The 21,814-nt window shown below is 31.9% G+C and overlaps 4 protein-coding genes across 7 annotated transcripts; 2 read left to right on the top strand and 2 right to left on the bottom strand.

The window, feature by feature from the left end:
- The first annotated feature begins 332 nt into the window (after window positions 1–332).
- Window positions 333–2,597, top strand: LOC126865432 (DNA/RNA-binding protein KIN17). 2 transcript variants are annotated; one of them, XM_050617916.1, is made up of 3 exons: window positions 333–500; window positions 941–1,379; window positions 1,470–2,597. In XM_050617916.1, the coding sequence occupies exons 2-3, from the start codon at window positions 974–976 to the stop codon at window positions 2,243–2,245; spliced, it is 1,182 nt and encodes a 393-aa protein (XP_050473873.1). In that variant the 5' UTR covers window positions 333–500; window positions 941–973; the 3' UTR covers window positions 2,246–2,597. The 2 variants fall into 2 exon arrangements, with proteins under 2 accessions (XP_050473873.1, XP_050473871.1); XM_050617914.1 differs by lacking the exon at window positions 333–500 and having other exon boundaries at window positions 527–1,379.
- Window positions 2,598–2,727: 130 nt separating this feature from the next.
- Window positions 2,728–5,995, top strand: LOC126865422 (protein KRI1 homolog). The gene is made up of 8 exons (XM_050617888.1): window positions 2,728–2,971; window positions 3,052–3,216; window positions 3,290–3,378; window positions 3,449–3,841; window positions 3,905–4,672; window positions 4,737–5,000; window positions 5,074–5,231; window positions 5,307–5,995. Exons 2-8 carry the CDS (start codon window positions 3,105–3,107, stop codon window positions 5,944–5,946), a joined length of 2,424 nt encoding a protein of 807 aa, XP_050473845.1. The 5' UTR covers window positions 2,728–2,971; window positions 3,052–3,104; the 3' UTR covers window positions 5,947–5,995.
- Window positions 5,996–6,141: 146 nt separating this feature from the next.
- Window positions 6,142–11,063, bottom strand: LOC126865447 (putative gustatory receptor 28b). Its single transcript, XM_050617940.1, has 7 exons — window positions 10,377–11,063; window positions 9,765–10,033; window positions 9,282–9,467; window positions 8,495–8,744; window positions 8,210–8,278; window positions 8,029–8,118; window positions 6,142–7,897 (listed from the first exon to the last, which is right to left on the bottom strand). The coding sequence occupies exons 1-7, from the start codon at window positions 10,671–10,673 to the stop codon at window positions 7,787–7,789; spliced, it is 1,272 nt and encodes a 423-aa protein (XP_050473897.1). The 5' UTR covers window positions 10,674–11,063; the 3' UTR covers window positions 6,142–7,786.
- Window positions 11,064–11,269: 206 nt separating this feature from the next.
- Window positions 11,270–20,216, bottom strand: LOC126865443 (uncharacterized). Of its 3 annotated transcripts, XM_050617936.1 has the most exons (5): window positions 19,896–20,199; window positions 19,344–19,596; window positions 18,872–18,940; window positions 18,705–18,794; window positions 18,417–18,632 (listed from the first exon to the last, which is right to left on the bottom strand). In XM_050617936.1, the coding sequence occupies exons 2-5, from the start codon at window positions 19,560–19,562 to the stop codon at window positions 18,495–18,497; spliced, it is 516 nt and encodes a 171-aa protein (XP_050473893.1). In that variant the 5' UTR covers window positions 19,563–19,596; window positions 19,896–20,199; the 3' UTR covers window positions 18,417–18,494. The 3 variants fall into 3 exon arrangements, with proteins under 3 accessions (XP_050473891.1, XP_050473892.1, XP_050473893.1); XM_050617934.1 differs by lacking the exons at window positions 18,417–18,632; window positions 18,705–18,794 and adding an exon at window positions 11,270–11,862 and having other exon boundaries at window positions 19,896–20,216; XM_050617935.1 differs by lacking the exons at window positions 18,417–18,632; window positions 18,705–18,794; window positions 18,872–18,940 and adding exons at window positions 11,270–11,862; window positions 11,940–12,008 and having other exon boundaries at window positions 19,896–20,216.
- Between the last annotated feature and the right edge of the window lie 1,598 nt (window positions 20,217–21,814).

The following is a 21,814-nucleotide window of genomic DNA, read 5'->3' as shown; positions in this document are numbered from 1 at the left end:
TTCAGATGAGAAATACAAGCCTTAAACATGATTTACAGCCTTATGTACATATGTATATGTATTGTATTGAGTAAAAAATTCCAAATATACAAAATACAGCACTTTTAATTTTTTAATTACATTGTTCATTATTCCACTATATTAATACAACATTTTCATTAACCTAAAGTTTTTTTCTTTAATTTCAATTATATCTTTATTAATATATACTTCTTAAAAATACATTTCTTTTATTATCCAAATCATTTTATAATAACAAATGTTACCTACGGTCGGTAAATTATTAAAACATTGATTAAGTACCTCGTCTGTGGTATAGATGTCTCTATAGCATTTTTAACAGTGCTCCAAAAATTACCAATATTATGGAGATGTGTTAAATAACCTATTATAAATTTTTATATTTATGTGAAAGATATTTTTCTTAATGTTATAATATTGCATAGTTTTCCGATATACAGAATATGAAAGACATTTAACAATTTGTTGAAAAAGCAAGGGTAATGATATTATATTAGAATTTATAACTACAATCTGCAACAACTTTTTCCTCGCAAAACAGTGTTCTTAATTTAATAGTACAGTCTGATACAGACTACGATCATATAAACAGGTTCTGACACTCCCTAGGGAAAACCGTCCGAAAATTGAATCGTGAGAAATCAACATAGAATGCAACAAACTTTTCGTTCTGCGTGATAGACAGAGATAAGTAAAACATTTCTGTCTCTGTCTGAGACATTGATAGTATGTGACGCATGCGCACAACGAGAATCTTATTGTCTTCCATTTTGATTTTTCATGACTCAGTCGTCGGACATTTCCCTTCTGTATCCGGTTGCTTTTGGAATATTGGTGTAAAAACCTGTTTATATGATCGTGTTCCAAAACTCTTTTCATAATTATGATACAGTTTGATTGAACTTCGTCAATTAATCAGTTATAGTAGATCAATTCACTGCCGATTAAGAAAATGGGTAAACACGAAGTGGGAACACCAAAGTACATTGCTAATAAAATTAAGGCAAAAGGCTTGCAAAAATTGAGATGGTATTGTCAAATGTGTCAGAAACAGTGCAGAGACGAAAATGGATTCAAGTGTCATACCATGTCAGAATCTCATCATAGACAGCTATTACTATTTGCTGACAATGCATCCCGGTATATGGATCAATTCTCAAAAGAATTTTCTCATGGTTACTTAAACTTGTTGAAAAGACAATTTGGTACCAGACGTGTACCAGCTAATCGAGTTTATCAAGAATATATCTCAGATAGAGGACATATACATATGAATGCTACAATCTGGCTTACGTTAACTGCATTTGTTAAATGGCTTGGACGTACTGGCCAATGTGTTGTTGATGAAACAGAAAAGGGTAATTTTAATAAGTGTGATATTTTATATGTTCTGTAAAAAACAAGAAATATCAATTATTCTTTCTAATCATTGATTTCTCTGTTCTTAGGTTGGTACGTAACATATATCGACAGAGATCCAGAAACATTAGCCGCTCAAGAAAGGAAAGCTAAAAAGCAAAAAATGGATAAAGATGACGAGGAAAGGATGATGGAGTTTGTAGAGAAACAAGTAGAAAAGGGTCAGCAAGAAAGTAACGGACAATCTGAAACTGTTAAAGAGCCGTTAACACGAGTTGACAATGATACACCACTAGTTCTTAACATGAAAATAAATAAAAAGCCAAAACTGCTTCCTATTATAAAAATAGAAAAAGCAGATAAAGGTTCAACTAGTACTGAATCAGTCTCTATGATTTCAAATATAAAATCAGAGGAATCAAGTAAGGGGTATATGGACAAAGAAACAAGGTCAATAAAATCAGAAAAACATACATCTAAATATAGCAAAGATGAAGATAGTAGAGAAGGATGGTTAAGAGAGGGTTTGATGGTGAAAGTAATTACTAAGACTCTTGGAGACAAATATTACAAGTCTAAAGGAATAGTTCAGTCTGTTGAAAAATCCAACTTTGTTGGGAAGGTCAAATTGAAATCGCCTGAAGAAGTCGAGAATCACGTTATAAAATTGGATCAGGAATATCTAGAAACCGTAATACCCGCCTTTGGAAAGCCGGTCATGATTCTTTGGGGAAAATACAAAGGCATGATGGGTGTAGTATATAAACTTCACATTGAAAGTTACAGTATTGATGTAAAATTAGAAAGGGATGACATTATTGTAAAAAATTTACCGTATGAACAAATTTGCAAATATATGATATGATTATTAGATGAGATATGTTATTTATAACATGATATTTATAACAATATATCTTGGTTAGCATATGATAAAGTAAAACATTATTGTTTTACTTGTATTTTAAAGATTTTTAATATTTATTGTAATATTGTTTAAATATTCCATTTGTATTCTGTATATATGTGTATATAATAAAATTTATATGTAACTTTAGTCTGTGCTAACTGATAGATCAAAATAATGTATATACTATGTATAGTCACTTAAATACCTAAAAGAGCACCTGTGTACAAAGTTTACAGCAAATGTTTAAAAAGCGTTAACTTTTTATGTACATTTATGTATTTTCCAAATAAAACTGATTTTTTAAATTATATTTGTCAATATATATGTTTATATTTACATTAAATAACTAAATTAATTAAAAATTATAACATTAATATATATATGACTAAGTATTTTGGAGATTAGAATAGTTTTAATGAATATATAACCTCTTAATTAATAGAATAAAAAAAAAATAATAATTTTATAAAATTTTCTTATGTTGATATAAAAATTTTTTACTTATTTTTCAATAAGATAATGATTTAATATATTTTATTTCAAGAATAAAAACTTTTTATTAAGTCCCTAAGCAGAGGAAGGCGACATATGGCTTTTCGTTTCTCGATAAGATAACCTCCATACCATTTTATTCTGGTATTGTATATTGCTGTCAGAAGAACAATTTTTATTTTTCGTAATTTGGTAAATTTCACTTATAAAGAAAGTAACACTTTTTTATAATTATTTTACATCAAGAATTAATGAAGTATTGTATGTTATAGAAATCGAATGTATAATATATAATTGTTCACTTAAATTTCTAATACTTAACATAATGATTACTTTATTTAACGGTAATAATTCTGATTCTGATGAAGAATTAAAAATAAATACGGATTATGCTAAAAACTATAACAATTGGCGGCAGAAGGAAGAATTAAATAAGTGTAAGTACATATAACTGACTTATAACCTCATGCATTAATGGATATTTTTGTCTAACAATCCAATATATTTCAGTAAAAACAAAATACGGAGACGTTAATGACGATACAAACTTAGATGAGAGTTCTGAGAGTGAGAGTTCTTCTGAAAAAGAAGAAGAAAATGTATAATACAATATTTTACAAATATAACAAAATTCTGTATTATTTTATTAATTACATTTTTCTTTCATAGGAGCTGACACAGCAATTTGATAAAGATTTTTATAAGACACTAGCTCTTCTAAAAAATAAAGACCCAAAAATTTATAACCAAAATGTAACATTTTTTGATGATACTAATAAGGCACAGGAAGTATATATTGAAAAGAAGAAGCAAAAAACTAAAAAAGAAAAAGCTATTTTTCTGAGAGATTATGAAAGGAACATTATCGTGGAAAGGGAAGGGAAATTTAGCGACAGTGAGGATGAAAGTATACTCAAAAAAGATAAAGCAGAAACTAAACAAATCACATATGCACAAGAGCAAAAAGAACTAAAAGAAAGTTTCAAAGGCGCATTGCACGACGAGGAAGAGGAGGATGATTTGCTAAAACCGAAAACCAAATCTGAAAGTGAAAAAGCAAAAGTAAGCTGTCCTTGATCACTTCTTATTTTTTGTAACAAAACTAATGTTATGTTTATTATTTAGGAAGAGGCAGATTACAAGGAATGGTTGAAAGGACAAAGGACAAATATAAATGAAAATGAGCAGCAGGTACTTAAACCTCTGCGTGATTTTTGGTCTAGCTCTAATTTAGATGCTAATGAGAAATTCTTAAGGGATTATGTGCTTAATGATAAATATCTAGATAAAAATACGGGATCGGATGACGACAAAGATGACAATGAAGGCAGAAACTACGTAATTCACGACAGTGATGAGAATTTGTCAGAAGATGAGAAAAACATTGAAAAGCAAGAAGAATTTGAGCTTAAATATAATTTTAGATTTGAAGAACCTGATCAGGAATTTATTAAACGGTATCCGCGTAGCATGGAGAATTCTTTAAGAAGGAAAGATACTCGTAGAGCCGAAAAGAGAGCAGAGATAAAAAAGAGGAAAGAAGATGAGAAATTAAGGAAACAAGAGGAACTTAAGCAGTTGAAAGCATTAAAGAGAAAAGAAATCGAAGAAAAAATAGAGAAATTGAAGGAAATTACAGGGAATGACGATATTCAATTTAATGATATTGATTTGGAGGGTGATTTTGATCCTGCCAAATATGATCAAAAAATGAATCAAATTTTTAATGACGATTACTATGCGGTTCCCGAGGGGAATGCTAAGCCCGAGTTTCAAGATATTGACGAGGAACTAGGAATCGAGGATACCTGGGATAATTATGATCCAAATACAGAAAATTTGGCAGATGAAGATGGATATGAAGGACCGCATTGCGAGGATCCAGAATTTAATGTAATTGATTTATATTAATTATTTTTATTCCAAGAAAATAAACCAAAATTACATATAATTTCAGATGGATGCGGATTATAATCCATTGAAAAGAGTTCAGGAAGAAATGGAAATGGATTCTAAAAGAAGAAAACGTAGACGAAAGTCTAAGTTTGCAGAACTCATAGCAAAAGAAAAGCCGAAATTTGATCCCCAACAACATAAATCTTATGAAGAATATTTCGATAAGTATTACTCGTTGGATTACGAAGATATGATTGGTGACATACCATGTAGATTTAAATACAGAGAAGTTGTGCCAAACGATTATGGTTTGAGCATAGAAGAGGTAAGTAAATATTAATATTATTTTTAATGATTTTATTTTTCTGTAAGACACCTTACTACGTCCTTTTTATTAGATATTGATGGCCGATGATAAAGAATTGAATAAATGGTGTTCCTTGAAGAAAGCTCTTCAATACAGACCAGAACATGCTGAACTAAATGACGTCCAAATGTATAAACAGAAAGCCAAGAACGAGGCACTTAAAAGAAAGATACTTACAAGTCTATACAAGTAAGGCAAGAAGGATGGAAATTTTTTAAACTGATTTCGTACTATTTACTACAAACTGTATTTAACATTTTTCAGGGAAGCCGAGGATGACGAAGAGGGAGACAAAAAAGAGATCGCAACTACTACCAGCGTTAATGAAAGCATAGAAACAAAAAAGAAGAGACGAAAGAAGAAGAAAAAGATACAAGACGATCAGAACGATTCAGCCACTGTCGAGATTAATCACGAAACATCTAAATATAACAAACAATCTAATGAAAGTGATGAAAAAATAAAAAATAACGTTAATGTAACAGAAGAAAAATCAAAGAAACATGTGAAATGTGAAAAGCGGAAGCCAGAGGAACAGCGTGAGCAGCCAAAGAAAAAGAAGCTAAAGATTAATAAGGTGGAAGAATCTATAAATTCCACCGAAAATAAAATTCACGAAGAAGAAAAAACTACAGACGAACCTATCGATAAAGAATTTTCATCTAGAAAGAAAGTTAGTGATCAAAATCACAACGAGTCAAATGTCAAACATTCGAAAAAAACAAAATTAAAGGAGAAGATGATGAAGAAGAAGCTCGACAAAAAGAAGAAGAAGAAGAATGGGGCAAAGGACGAAAAAATTAGTAGTGACATTGCTTCATTAAATCCGGAAAGATTAAAGGTATATGGAATAAATCCAAAGAAACTGAAAAACAAATTGAAATACGGAAAGAAGAAACAATAACTATGTCATATTGTAAATATAAATATGTACATATAATTTGTTATTATAATCGACTATCTTTATATTCCCCGCTTTCTTACGCCGCCGTGCGCGCCCCGTTCAATATCAATAAACATGCAGGGTAAACGTTTGGCGAGGATACGATGTGATCGAATACCCGCACCCTCAAGTAGGAGTGTCCTGTTGTTAGGGTAAATCCGTTTCGACATGATAAACGACGTTTGCGGATTATTAGAATCGTAGCAGCCTGTTTGAGTTTACTTTTCTAAAATCTCCATCTTAATCCATACCATATGCCTTGGTCAAGAAAATCTATCTCTCTGTTTCCGTTCAATGAACATCAGCCATCGATATTAAACAAATATTAACACTATTATTATTATTGTTATATTGTTTTGCAAAATTATTATTAAGAAATTATATTTCTTAAATTTATATAAAAAGAATAAATTTGCTTTTAAAACTGACGTTAAAGAAATTATAATATTTTTTATAAAATACATACATGTATGTAGAGTAGAAAGGAAGACAATGTAATATTTGTCAGTTAGAATAAAATTCGAAATTTAAAATTAACGATACGCTTTTGTACATGGCACTATTATACATGCAGACATACACTATCGTGGATTCGATCGCATTGACTGGAATAATTTAATCGGCAACAAAGCCCAGATATCTCTTACGAATGTTAGTTAACGAGAGGGGAGAGGATTAGGGATGACACGGTACTTGCACCCATCTAAACTGGTCTCTCTGTCCCCTTGGGTACAATATATCAATTCTCCTAGCCCCACCAGTATTCCACGGTAGCAGGTGGCTCCTGACGGCTACGCTCGTTCGCACCCTTAATTCTCAATTAATGTTATACCCGTTGTAAACGTGTATTTTATCCGTGCCGCGTAAGTTGCAATACTAAAATGAACTACATAAACACATACACACAAAATAAAAAGAAAAGAAAGAAAAGCTATATCGCGACGAATGAATAACGGGAATTAAGAAAAGAGTACAGAGATCAGACAGAAAAGTTTGGAATATAATTTACCAACTGCTTTCATTTTATCGAAGAAAAAGGTTTTGTGATATTTTAGGAAGATGTTTAACGTAAAATCGAAACGTGAAATTGTGTTTAAATTGCGGATATTTTCTGACGAAAAATACGTTTGTTTGAGTCGAAAGTGATCGAAACTAGACTCCACGGTTAATGCAAATTTCTTTTCTTTTCCTCCTACCCAATTACTTGAAAATATTACGTGGTAATACAATTTTGGAAGCTTTCATTTTTTACTAAAATCACGCAGAGTTTCGAAAATTTGAAAGTCAGTAGAAAAACATTTTAGTTTCATCTCTGAATATTTCATTTTAGATTCTTCGAAGAGTAATTTAATTCAGATTTCCAAGACTGTTTAATCGCTATTTTCGCTAAGTAAAAATCGGTTAGGGGTTGTTCGAAGAAGTAGCTATTTTCACCGAATTACGAGCTATCCAGTTTCAAGATTACCAAATTTCACGGGCTAACGCCTCCATCTGGAATCGTATAGGGCGTACCAGGGGGTAGTGTAATTGAGGTATCATCCCTGTCCACGTCCTAATTGGCGGAAAATTGTCAGGGCGAATATCCGAGTAACTTGGCGAAGAAATTTGAGTTCAAGATACTATTTTGGTGCTTTCGACGAATTTATCATTTTTTTCCGGAAAATTCAACTTACAATTCGATTTATAATCGATGAAAAGAATTCGTAACTTTATTAATTGATATTATATGATATTAATAAAAGAACTGAGAGAAATTGGATTTAACTTTAAGTCGAGTACAATTTCCACCGAAATAAATTTCTTAGAATAAAATCTCATCGGATTCATTGTTCAGAGTTCTCGCGGTTCGTGACTTCGTCACATCGCCCACTTGTATCATAATTATCAGATACGTGGTAATCGTTCCAATGACCTGAAAAAACAAATGTTAATTAAAGAATGATATAACTCACTAACAGCTATATATTAAAATTGAAATGAAATTTAAAATTATAGCTTGTAAATTCTAAATTCTATTTCTTATTTAATTAAAGGTCCATGTACTGCTTGAATAAACGTGTGGTCCAGGTTGAAATATCCACGAGCCGTGAATACCACCGGATTTTGTATCAGCTGTAGGGTGAAATTTCGAATCTAAAAATGTCATTTTTCATCTGAATTTAGTGGATGTGTTTTTTTTTATAATCTTACAACATACTTTTTTATATATGTCTTGAATATTTACCTCTGCTCGAAATTCGTTGCTGGTGGATGGTTCGTACAGGTCGCAAATAACATCGCCCATAATTGTTACCTGTGAACAATTAATAATAGGAATTTCCATGTTTTTTCATTTCTTTCAACTATTTTAATCTTGCACGATTTTAGATATATATTTTGAGAAACATATTTAAATAATACTTTTCTCTCTCTTTTTTTTTTTTAATATTCTTCTATGTTCATTAACATCTTTAAGCTTTCAAACGTTTATCGACGTGTATCGATAGTTTCTTCTGATAAAATGCTGTACCTCTGAGTTCGTTTTAGCACAAACGTGATTCACATGCAAGATTTGCGACGCGTAAACTAGGAACCAGCAAATCACGGAGACCAGTTCTTTTATAAGTTCATCCATGGTCAGATCCAGCCATATAATTCTGTACAATATGTAGAGGAAAGTAATGGTGAAGATAACCGATGTGATCATCAGCAACAGAATCTGCATGCCGAACGCGTCATTCACGACTTTCACGATCTTGATTATCTTTAGATGCATTTGCCTTTTCGAAAAAAATGTATGTTCGTATGAATGAATAATTTAATATTGTCAAAACTATTTATCGCACAGTCTCGTCTTAAAAAAACTGAAATTTATATTATATTTCGTTCTTAAAAATTGACGTTTAATACTTTCCTCGATATTAAATTATCCATCGAAGTAAAACTTAATCTATTTCTTTTCTACGGTTTTATCTGTCTGCTGTAAAGACTAAATTTGAAGAATTTCGGGACGATATATTTACCGCAGTGCAGTTAAATTTCCTGATACATTCCAACTGTACAATTCGACAGAAACGTTTCTCCTCAAATATTTCGAACGAAAAATTCTTTATCGATTTTAACAATTTTTAACAATTTTGTAAGATCGCTGCGAAAATGCAAACGCGCAATCTCCAATCTTCTCTCATGCGTTATATCAAATATTCCTATTAAACAATTTTCTACTATCTCTTGCCACGCTAGACAGATTAACGTATGACATATGAGAAACGATACAGAGAACGTTATGCGGTTTTCCGCTCAACGCAGAATCTCACTTTATTGATCTTATCTTGTTCGTGTTTCCATGGCTCCCTTGTTCATTCCTAAACGACCAGAATTTATTGTTCTCGAAATCGTTCTTCGTCTGTAGAAATCTTTTATGCAATGACGATTCCGGTGTCATCGTGGCCAACATACTATGAAGCAATTGATTCAGTTGGTGAAGCTTCAATCTCAAGCACCTACATTTTATACATTGTATTTTTTATGGTTTCATTGGAACACTATCATAGTAGAACTCTATTTATCGTAATTTGTGGCGTAGTAAATGGTTCATCATTGTCACGGTTCTCGTTACTAGCGGATGATTCACAGAACATCTTTATAGACGATAATGCATAAGTATAATTGGAACGAGTTCACTTAATCGAGCACTGATTAAAATTTCATTTCTATAAATGGAATTCTACCGTAATTAAATATTTTGGAATATTTGAATAATTGAATAATTAATCGTTTTTGAATATTTGGTTTCATACGTGACCCAAAAGCCGAAGGTAGCGCTGGAAACGTAGATGACTACGAATGGAACGTGGGCTACCAAGGAAAGGCACAGTTTCATCATCGTTGGCGTGGATGTTGCAAAATGCCATTTGGAAGTGGCTGCGACGAAAACGACTGTGATAAATCCGTAAACCACGAATTCCTTTATCTGATACATGAACAGCGTACGATACATTCGTGGCAATCCTATTCTTTCCATTGCTTGATCGTTCGTTTCTACAAGTGCGATCAAAGTACGTAATTTCTAGAAGACGAAAGACGTATTAAAATTACGAATAAATTAACCGGTCGTATGGTATTGGAACTTCGACTCTTTAAAACTATCTCGGATGAAAATTTACTGCTGTACATATTATTTTTTCTTTTTTTTTTCAATTAAAAAATATAGATATATTAGATATATATCTAATCCAAAATAAAAATATAACACGTTCAATCTGAAAGTAATTATCGAGTGTTTCTAATCTACCGAATTTCAAAACTGGTGCCCCATAACATACGAAAAATATGACATAGGTGTATCGTGTCTTCGCCTGTGGTCTTTGTATTTAAAATAAAACTTTTTCGAAACAAAGCGCTCAATTTACCTGCGCATTTAATCTGCTGGCGGCGATCAACGTGCTTAACGTCCAAAGATTCGCATAAATCAGTAATTTGAACGCGATTCGACTTAAGCTGAGCATGCTAATTATATAATATTTATTGAAATAAGGTACCATTAATATACCAACGACATTAACCAGTATCAAAACACACAGGGTGTACGCGTACTCTATCAGTTTCGATGGTTTTTTGCTAACAACGTCACTGATGCCCATTCCGAAAAGAAAATTCATCACTAACGACGGCACTATGGTTTGCCTGAGAGTTTTCGGTTTGAACATCGCGGATCAAAGTCGCGAGAACTTTAACAGTGGATAAACTTGAACACTCTACTTCTTTGCCATCCTTTCGGAATAGTTTTGAAGGATCATTATCGTGTCACGAATGTTAAATAGGCTGCTAAGTAATAACGAGCACAACAATTGCCTGCTCGTATCTGGATCGATATCGTTACGAGGATGAAATGGCTATGAGGAACAGTTAATGACGAGTCTATAGAATGAAATTGCGTATAGTAGAACTGTCTGATTAATATCGCAAAAGTAAGAATATTACTGTTGGGAAAGTGAAGGATATGATCTTATGCAATGTTTTTTTCCTTAGGTTTTTCTAAGAATATGGATCATGTTTGATTAGAGAATAAAAAGAATTATACCGATTTTTGAGAATAATGTGGAGCACCTGGAATCCAAGGTGTGCAAGTGACACTGATGATAATAATTGGGTAATAATTTGGTAAAATAACGAAGAGATAAGAATATTTTTGTAATTCATACGGGAATAAAAATATTATTTCATCGTAAGTGTTTTTTCCTTTAAATATATTTGTTACGACACATACGAGTTGTGTGGTATTTTACACCGAATCAAGCTCCAGTACACATACACTACGTCTCGTAAAGTCCTCAAATACTATCATTTGTTATACTTTATTAGATGTATATTTTATAGTTACGTTAACGAGATGAACAATGACGATTTTCCTAATTAGATTTTGTCGCGTTGTATGTCTTGTACCTTGTACCTCTACATATTTATGTGTAAGGATTGCAAATTGTACGGCGGTTTTGCGAGAGGAACGTTAATTACGAGACGCATTGTATTAATATTTAACACTCACAGACTTTACCTACGTGTTTCATAATTTTACAATACGATTCTATCGAGCACTATGCATAGTTATACTACTATACTTGTATTCTCGTACAAGGTGGTGGTCTCGTTTGTGATTAATATTGGACCGTTCTTTATCAAGTTTTGGCTCCATTGTACCATAATCACCAAATAAGATATTACGAAGTTGAAACACTGTAAAACGTATATGAACAAATTTGTAATAAATTCAAGGAGAAACAAATCCATGTAAAGAAGTATACTAACGTAACGGACGAATCCATAGTTCAATATATAATCAACCGATTTCGTTTTTTCAAGTTGGGTGTACGATATTTGCCAAGAAAAATGGAGGATCTACCAATAGATTAATTCTACGTTACTTACGATAATTTCATTTTAATCTGTAAATGATTAAAATTTCCATTTTTTACCTCATCTGTTAATTCTGCGTTTCCTTCGTGCACAGGATACGCGTGGATGTTTCCTATCGTTTTGTTAGCCTGAAAATCGATTGATCGTGTCAAGCACTGTTACTTGCTTTTCCAAAACAGTGGAAAAATTTATTTCATTCCTGCTAAAGAACGTAAACATCTTATAACATACAACATGTTCGTTTCATAAAACTATGAGCATATCGATACGTATACTGTAAAAATGTAACAATTGTTCTGCAGGGAAATCTGTTTTTATTGGAAAATCGAGTAATGAAAGCCTTTTAAAATCGATGAACGAATGGTGGTATGTATCATAGTCTTTGAAACGAATCAAAATTAATTGTTAGTATTATTCCTAACGACGTACTAATTCCCAAGTAGCAAGTTATTATTCATAACTTAAGAAAATATGACTTGGTGAAAAATAACCAACACAGCAGAGTTCAAGAATTAAAATTATATTTTTTACCTGTCCAATTGTATATTCGCAGTCGTAGCTCATTAAAACGATCTTCAAGGTACCAACCACGCTATCCAACATATATATCAATATAATATCCAAATGATCTTTTACTGCATTAGACCCTCTGTGAAGAGTCATGTACAAGTTGTAAACACATATAGTAAAATATAGCAGAGTAGTAATCGTATATATTAATATTTGGGCGTTGAATATATCGTTCACCATCCTCGATACCTTGCACACTTGTAGATGCACGAACCTTGAAATTTGCGAATTTTCAAATTTTTTTTTTGTCGGAATACGTAAAATAATATATACTGACAAACAAATGAATGGTTGAATTTGAATTGCGTTAAACAAAAAAATTTACAAATTCTCAGCGCAAAATTAAAAGGGTGTATCAAATAATACGATAGATTCATTGGACGAATAAAATTTTTTTTTATAAAGTAGCTTTGTCCTTCGTCGCCGTTTTATCTTATGTTTTCAATGGAAAACATAAAAAAACTGATAACGATCCGTTGCTGTAACTGTCATTAATTCGATTTTTATTTACCTAATTTGCCGAAGCATATGAACTTTTTCTTGGACGATCTTTTGTTTTACATTCGAAACGCTGCTCGTCGTAGATACTTCTGGAACATTTAAAGATCGTTCGGACCGCCAATTGTTCAATTCAAATCTATTTCGAAAATTATGACTTGGTTCAGAGATGGTCTCCGTATTGGAGTCTTCTGCTTTTACTTTGTCTTTCTCCAAGAGGAACGTTTCGAGAAGCTCGTTTATCATCTTAATTCGCGATCCTAGCCAACTGTAATAACAGTATAATTTTGAAAAATAGGGAGAAAAATTATTTTGAAATATTTTAGAGTAAAATGTAATGAAAATATCGAATATAATCAAATGAAGGATGATAGTACAGATGATGAAGAGTATCTGTTTTTAATTGTTTACATACTAAATCGTTGTGTTGTATTCGTATAATACGATTGACTGGGCGTTCGTTATGTAACAGTAAATAAAGACAATAAGTGCTGTCCAAGGTAGTAGAAGGTTTTGTATTAAAATCTTTATAAAAACTGCAGATTCTACGACCGCATTTAGTAACCAGAATGATCCGACGATCGTTATATGGCGATGCAAACTGCGATACTCGATTTCAATTCCCAATTTCTTCAAATGTTCGTCCACTTTGTCGATCTGTTTTATCAACGCCGATACGTTCTGAATGATAAACGAGTAAAAAGAAAAGTAATCGAGTTATTAAATTTGCGTAAAAATTTCATTACCATATAATTAAAAGAAGATCCATTGTGTTTTCACCTTGGATTGGTACAGACCAATGATCACTATGCTTATGTATCCAAGTACATACGTGATATATTGGAATACGTATGTGACGCTTTCTATATTATACACTATGTGATATTTTCCCTCTTCTATTTGTGCATGAATTGAGGAAACAGAAAGCACAACAATTAACAACGTGTTCCAAATCCAGCTACATATAAATTTGAATCGGTGTTTTCTTGGATCTATGAAGTTTCGAAGTGCCCCCATGTAGTTCAATATGGTTATTACCCTTGTTGTTGTCTCGTAATTTTTCATTCTTGCTTTTATCTATTTTTTAAATTTTAAGTAGAAAACGTGAACAATTTTTTAACTTTCCTTCAACGATATTAACCCGCGGCATTAACGTGACCCGTTTCTCTGTGCAACTAAGGGTGATAGCGACTCAGGTATTGCATATGCAACTATTAGATGTAAGACAGAGTTTTATTAATAGAATGTCATAGGAATGTAGGAAGTTATAAAGTAGGAAAAGCAATTAGTTTAATTTCATTCGTTATCGATGAGTGGTACTTCACGGTAGAATAATAGTTATATCCAGAATGATTACGATCACTCCAGACAATTGCATTTATTGCTGCATTCGATATACTTGAAAAATGGTTAATGTTCTTGAGGTGTTTCAATTGGTATTGCGTGGCACGAATATGTTTGCATTGATGCATTATATAAGTTTACATGTCGCAGTCAGATAGGAAGTAAATAACATAATATTAATGAGGAAACAGGAAATTATTCCTAAACACCCCAAAATAGATTAAGGCTTTTTACTTTATGTTTTCATATTATATTACTTTAAAATCATTTACTGCCTGACAAAAAGCTTTCAAGCAATAGTGACATGACGTTGAAGTGGGAATAATGTGATGTTATTAATTTTGTTGGCAAACATATATGCTTTTTGTTATACAAACACTTCTCTCGATGCATCTCGTTATTACATATAGGAAAATATTAACTCGCTCGTGCCAAGAAATAATTTGCTTCGGGCATATTGTAATAAATTATGCTTTCGCAACGACATAACGAAATAAAAGCATCCAGAAATGTTCAATTTCTATGTACCATTATATCATGAAAAGTTGGAGGGACGAAGAACAAAGATTCTTTTCATTAAATTTTATCACGTTATATCTTATACCTCGTACCTCAACATATCTTTAACGATTTAAAATCCTAAGGTGATTGTGCGAAGGAAGTCTTATTTATGAGGTGCAGTTTATTAATGATTAATTACAGTTCTCATGTGCGACTTTTACAATTCCATAATATGACGTTATCGAAAAGTATCCAACGTTATACTATTATACCACTATGCTCGTATTCTCTTGTAACGTTTGAAAGGTGGTGGTTTCGTTTGCGATTATCATTGGATCGTTCTTTAGCAAGTTTTGGCTCCATTGTATCATAATCACCAAATAAGATATTACGAAGTTGAAACACTGTAAAAGTTAAACGAATAAATTTGTAATAAATTCAAGGAGAAATACATCCATGTAAAGAAGTATACTAACGTAACGGACGAATCCATAGTTCAATATATAATGAACCGATTTCGTCTTTTCAAGTTGCGTGTACGATATTTGCCAACAAAAATGGTGGATCTACCAATAGATTAATTCTACGTTACTTACGATAATTTCGTTTTAATCTGTAAATGAATAAAATTTCCACTTTTTTACCTCATCTGTTAATTCTGCGTTTCCTTCGTGCACAGGATACGCGTGGATGTTTCCTATTGTTTTGTTAGCCTGAAAATCGATTGATCGTGTCAAACACTGTTACTTGTTTTTCCAAAACAGTGTCAAAATTTGGTGCATTCCTGCTAAAGAACGCAAACATCTTATAACATACAACATGTTCGTTTCATAAAAATATGAGCATATCGTATACTGCAAAAATATGATTGTTCTGCAGAGAAATCCGTTTTTATTGGAAAATCGAATAATGGAACTTTTTAAAATCGATCTACGAATGGTGGTATGTATCATAGTCTTTGAAACGAATCAAAATCAATTGTTAGTATTTTTCCTAACGATATACTAATTCCCAACATCATTCCCAAATATGATTTGGTGAAAAATGACCAACGCAGCAGAGTTAAAGAATTAAAAATATATTTTTTACCTGTCTCATTGTATATTCGCAGTCGTAGCTCATTAAAGCGATCTTCAAAGTACCAATCATGCTGTCCAACGTATATATCAATGTCATATCGAATAGATCTATTATATAATTAGGATTTCTGTGAAACATCATGTAGAAGCTGTAGACACATATAGTAAAGTATAGCAGTGTCGTAATCGTGTATATTAATATTTGGGCGTTGAATATATCGTTCACCATCCTCGATACCTTGCACACTTGTAGATGCACGAACCTTTAAATTTGCGAATTTTCATATTTTTATTTATTTGTCGAAATATGTAAAATAATATATACTGACAGACAAATGAATGGTTAAATTTGAATTGCGTTAAACAAGAAAATTTACAAATTCTCAGCACCAAATTAAAAGGGAGTATAGAATTATACGATAGGTTCATTCGACGAATAAAATTTTGTTTTATAAAGTAGCTTTGTTTTTCTTCGCCGTATATTTTATGTTTCCAATGGGAAACATAAAAAACTGATAACGATCCGTTGCTGTAACTGTCATTAATTCGATTTTTATTTACCTAATTTGCCGAAGCATATGAACTTTTTCTTGGACGATCTTTTGTTTTACATTCGAAACGCCGCTCGGCGTAGATACTTCTGGAACATTTAAAGATCGTTCGGTCCGCCAATTGTTCAATTCAAATCTATTTCGAAAATTATGACTTGGTTCAGAGATGGTCTCCGTATTGGATTCCTCTGCTTTTACTTTGTATTTCTCCAAGAGGAACGTTTCGAGAAGCTCGTTTATCATCTTAAATCGCGATCCTAGCCAACTGTAATAATAGTAAAATTTTGAAAAATAGGGAGAAGAATTATTTTGAACTATTTTAGAGTAAATATGTAATGAAAATATCGAATATAATCAAATGAAGGATGATGGTACAGATGATGAAGAATATCTGTTTTTAATTGTTTACATACTAAATCGCTGTGTTGTATTCGTATAATACGACTGACTGGGCGTTCGTTATGTAAAAGTAATCAAAGGTAATAAATTCTGTCAGAGACTCTAAAAAGTTTTGTATTAAAATCTTTATGAAAATTACAGATGTTACGACCGCATTTAGTAACCAGAATGATCCGACGATCGTTATATGGCGGTGCAAACTGCGATACTCGATTTCAATTCCCAATTTCTTCAAATGTTCGTCCACTTTGTCGATCTGTTTTATCAACGCCGATACGTCCTGAATAATAAACGAGCAAAAACAAAAGTAGTCGAGTTATTAAATTTGCGTAAAAATTCCATTAATTCCAAAAAAAAAATCCATTATTAATATAATTAAAAGAAGATACATTTTGTTTTCACCTTGGATTTATACAGACCAATGAAGATTATGCTTATGTATCCAAGTACATGCGTGGTATATTGGAATAAGTATGTGACACTTTCTATGTTATACACCATGTGATGTTTTATATTATGTTTTTGCATATGAATTGTGAAAACAGAAAACACAACAATTAAAAACGTGTTCCAAATCCAGCTACATATAAATTTGAATCGGTGTTTTCTTGGATCTATGAAGTTTCGGAGTGCCACCATGTAATTCAATATGGTTATTATCCTCGTTGTTGTCTCGTAATTTTTCATACTTGCTTTTATCTATTTCTTAAATTTCAAGTAGAAAACGTGAATAATTTTTTAACTTTTCTTCAACGATATTAACCCGCGGCATTAACGTGACCCGTTTCTCTGTGCAACTAAAGGTGATAGCGACTCAGGTATTACATATGCACCTATTAGAAGTACGACAGAGTTTCATTAATAGAATGTCATAGGAATGTAGGAAGTTATAATGTAGGAAAAGCAATTAGTTTAATTTCGTTCGTTATCAACGGATCGTACTTCATGATAGAATAATTGTTATAGTCCCGAATGATTACGACCACTCCAGAAAATCGTACTTATTGCTGCATATGATATACTTGAAAGATTATTAATGTTCTTGAGGTGTTTCAATTGGTATTGCGTGGCATGAATATGTTTGCATTGATGCATTATATATGTTTGTATGTCGCAGTCAGATAGGAAGTAAATAACATAATATTAATGAGAAAACAGGAAATTATTCCTAACCATCCTAAATAGAATGAGTCTTCTTACTTTATGTCTTCACATTATATTACTTTAAAACCATTTACTGCGTGGCAAAAGCCTTTGAAGCAACGGTGAAATGACGTTGAAGAGGAAATGCTCTGATGTTATTAATTTTGTTGCGAAACACATATTTTTTGATATACAAACACTTCTCTCGATGCATCTCGATATTTCGATATTTATGATTTCGAAACGACGCAATGAAATAAAAGCATGGAAACATTCTCAATCTTTATGTACCACTGTATCTTGAAATGTTGAAGGAACGAAGAACTAAGATTCTTTTGATTATATTTTATCACGTTGTATCTTGTACCTCGTCTTCAATATACCTTTAACGATTGAAGGTCCTAAGGTGATTGTGTGAAAGAAGTCTTATTTATGAGGTGCAGTTTATTAATCTTTAATTACAGTTTTTATGTGTGGCTTTTATAATTCCATAACATGACGCTATCGAAAAGTGTCCAACGATATACTATTATACCACTATGCTCGTATTCTCTTGTAACGTTTGAAAGGTGGTGGTTTTGTTTGTGATTATTATTGAATCCTTCTTTATCAAATGCTGGCTCCATTGTACCATAATCACCAAATAAGATATTAGGAAATTAAGACACTGTAAAAATTATACGAATAAATTTTTAATAAATCTAAGGAGAAATAAATCCATGTAAAGTAGTATACTAACGTAACGAATGAATCCGTAGTTCAATATATAATCAACCGATTTCGTTTTTTCAAGTTGGGTGTACGATATTTGCCAAGAAAAATGGAGGATCTACCAATAGATTAATTCCACGTTAGTTACGATAATTTCATTTTAATCTGTAAATGATTAAAATTTCCATCCTTTACCTCATCTGTTAATTCTGCGTTTCCTTCGTGCACAGGATACGCGTGGATGTTTCCTATCGTTTTGTTAGCCTGAAAATCGATTGATCGTGTCAAGCACTGTTACTTGCTTTTCCAAAACAGTGGAAAAATTTATTTCATTCCTGCTAAAGAACGTAAACATCTTATAACATACAACATGTTCGTTTCATAAAAATATGAGCATATCGATACGTATACTGTAAAAATGTAACAATTGTTCTGCAGGGAAATCTGTTTTTATTGGAAAATCGAGTAATGAAAGCCTTTTAAAATCGATGAACGAATGGTGGTATGTATCATAGTCTTTGAAACGAATCAAAATTAATTGTTAGTATTATTCCTAACGACGTACTAATTCCCAAATAGCAAGTTATTATTCATAATTTAAAAAAATATGATTTGGTGAAAAATGACCAACGCAGCAGAGTTAAAGAATTAAAAATATAGTTTTTACCTGTTTCATTGTATATTCGCAGTCGTAGCTCATTAAAGCGATCTTCAAGACTCCAACCACGCTGTCCAACATATATATTGATGTCATATCCAATTGATCTATTATAAAATTAAGCCCTCTGTGAAGATTCATGTAGAAGCTGTAGACACATATAGTACAATGTAGCAGTGTCGTGATCGTATGCATTAATATTTGGACGTTGAATATATCGTTCACCATCTTTGATACTTTGCACACTTGTAGATGCACGAACCTTTAAATTTGCGAATTTTCATATTTTTGTATATTTGACGAAATATGTAAAATAATATATACTGACAAACAAATGAATGGTTAAATTTGAGTTGCGTTAAACAAGAAAATTTACAAATTCTCAGCGCAAAATTAAAAGGGTGTATCAAATAATACGATAGGTTCATTGAACGAATAAAATTTTTTTTTATAAAGTAGCTTTGTCTTTCGTCGCCGTTTTATCTTATGTTTTCAATGGAAAACATAAAAAACTGATAAAGATCCGTTGCTGTAACTGTCATTAATTCGATTTTTATTTACCTAATTTGCCGAAGTATATGAACTTTTTCTTGGACGATCTTTTGTTTTACATTCGAAACGCCGCTCGTCGTAGATACTTCTGGAACATTTAAAGATCGTTCGGACAGCCAATTGTGCAATTCAGATCTATTTTGAAAATTATGACTTGGTTCAAAGATGGTCTCCGTATTGGAGTCTTCTGCTTTTACTTTGTATTTCTCCAAGAGGAACGTTTCGAGAAGCTCGTTTATAATCTTAAATCGCGATCCTAGCCAACTGTAATATCAGTAAAATTTTGAAAGATAGGGAAAAGAATTATATTGAAATATTTTACAGTAAAATGTAATGAAAATATCGAATATAATCCAATGAAGCATGATGGTACAGATGATGAACAATATCTGCTTTTTAATTGTTTACATACTAAATCGCTGTGTTGTAGTCGTATAATACGACTGATTGGGCGTTCGTTATATAATACAAAACAAAGGTAATAAATGCTTCCGGAGGCTGTAAAATGTTGTGTATTAAAATCTTTATGAAAATTGCAGATTCTACGATCGCATTTAGTAACCAGAATGATCCGACGATCGTTATATGGCGATGCAAACTGCGATACTCGATTTCAATTCCCAATTTCTTCAAATGTTCGTCCACTTTGTCGATCTGTTTTATCAACGCCGATACGTTCTGGATAATAAACGAGTAAAAACAAAAGTAATGAAGTTATTAAATTTGCGTAAAAATTTCATTGCTATATAATTAAAAGAAGATCCATTGTGTTTTCACCTTGGATTGGTACAGACCAATGATCACTATGCTTATGTATCCAAGTACATGCGTGGTATATTGGAACATGTATGTGACGCTTTCTATGTTATACACCATGTGATATTTTATATTTTGTATTTGTGAATGAATTGCGAAAACAGAAAACACAACAATTAACAACGTGTTCCAAATCCAGCTACATATAAATTTGAATCGGTGTTTTCTTGGGTCTATGAAGTTTCGAAGTGCCACCATGTAATTCAATATGGTTATTATCCTCGTTGTTGTCTCGTAATTTTTCATTCTTGCTTTTATCTATTTTTTAAATTTCAAGTAGAAAACGTGAATAATTTTTTAACTTTCCTTCAACGATATTAACCCGCGGCATTAACGTGACTCGCTTCTCTGTGCAACTAAAGTTGATAGGGACTCAGATATTGCATATGCAACTATTAGAAATAAGGCAGAGTTTCATTAATAGAATGTCATAGGAACGTAGAAAGTTATAAAGTAGAAATAGCAATTAATTTGATTTCATTCCTTATCGACAAATGGTACTTCTTGGAAGAATAATGATAATAATCCCGAATGATCGCGATCACTTTAGGAAATTGTTTTTATTGCTGCACTCGATGTACTTGAAAAATTGTTGATGTTCTTGAGGTGTTTCAATTGGTATTGCGTGGCATGAATATGTTTGCATTGATGCATTATATAAGTTTGCATATCGCAGTCAGATAGGAAGTAAATAACATAATATTAATGAGGAAACAGGAAATTATTCCTAAACACCCCAAAATATAATGAGGCTTTTTACTTCATGTTTTCATATTATATTACTTTAAAATCATTTACTACCTGACAAAAAGCTATCAAGCAATAGTGAAATGACGTTGAAGTGGGAATAATGTGATGTTATTAATTTTGTTGGCAAACATATATGCTTTTTGATATACAAACACTTCTCTCGATGCATCTCGTTATTTCATATAGGAAAATATTAACACGCTCGTGCCAAGAAATAATTTGCTTCGGGCATATTTTAATAAATTATGCTTTCGCAACGACATAGCGAAATAAAAGCATCCAGAAATGTTCAATTTTTATGTACCATTATATCGTGAAATGTTGAAGGGTCGAAGAACAAAGATTCTTTTCATTAAATTGTA

The sequence above is a fragment of the Bombus huntii genome, chromosome 5 (genome assembly GCF_024542735.1).
Source record: "Bombus huntii isolate Logan2020A chromosome 5, iyBomHunt1.1, whole genome shotgun sequence".
Classification (NCBI taxonomy): Eukaryota; Metazoa; Arthropoda; class Insecta; order Hymenoptera; family Apidae; genus Bombus; species Bombus huntii.
Note: the sequence above shows the minus strand (reverse complement) of the source record. Positions and strands in the feature narration are given on the sequence as shown.